General features: G+C 69.7%; 1 protein-coding gene across 1 annotated transcript in view; it reads right to left on the reverse strand.

Annotated features, from left to right (window-relative positions):
• LOC109293465 (immunoglobulin superfamily DCC subclass member 3) overlaps positions 1–261 on the reverse strand; it is a 19,896-nt gene that overhangs the window by 8,137 nt on the left and 11,498 nt on the right. Inside the window, exon 5 of the mRNA XM_019511445.1 lies at positions 84–221. Coding sequence (XP_019366990.1) covers positions 84–221 — 138 coding nt within the window. The remainder of the gene's footprint in view (positions 1–83; positions 222–261) is intronic.

Raw genomic sequence — 261 nt, forward strand, 5'->3', positions numbered from 1 at the left:
CCACCCAACCCCCCCGATCATCCACTGCTAACACCCCGCCATTCACCGCCCCCTGCACCCCCACCACAGCCCCAGCCACGCACCCAGGCGGCTCCAGGAGACGATGGGCCTCGGGTGCCCAGTGGCGATGCACTCCAGGATGGCCGTCTGGTGCACCGTCAGTGTCAGGTTCTGCGGCCCCGACAGGATCGTCGGCTCCTGGTCGCGCCTGGGGGCAGTGACTGCACCGTGGGGCAGAGGAGGGAGGCGGTGGTCATGGTC

Source organism: Gavialis gangeticus, unplaced genomic scaffold (assembly GCF_001723915.1).
Source record: "Gavialis gangeticus isolate Ggan-Ray unplaced genomic scaffold, GavGan_comp1, whole genome shotgun sequence".
Classification (NCBI taxonomy): Eukaryota; Metazoa; Chordata; order Crocodylia; family Gavialidae; genus Gavialis; species Gavialis gangeticus.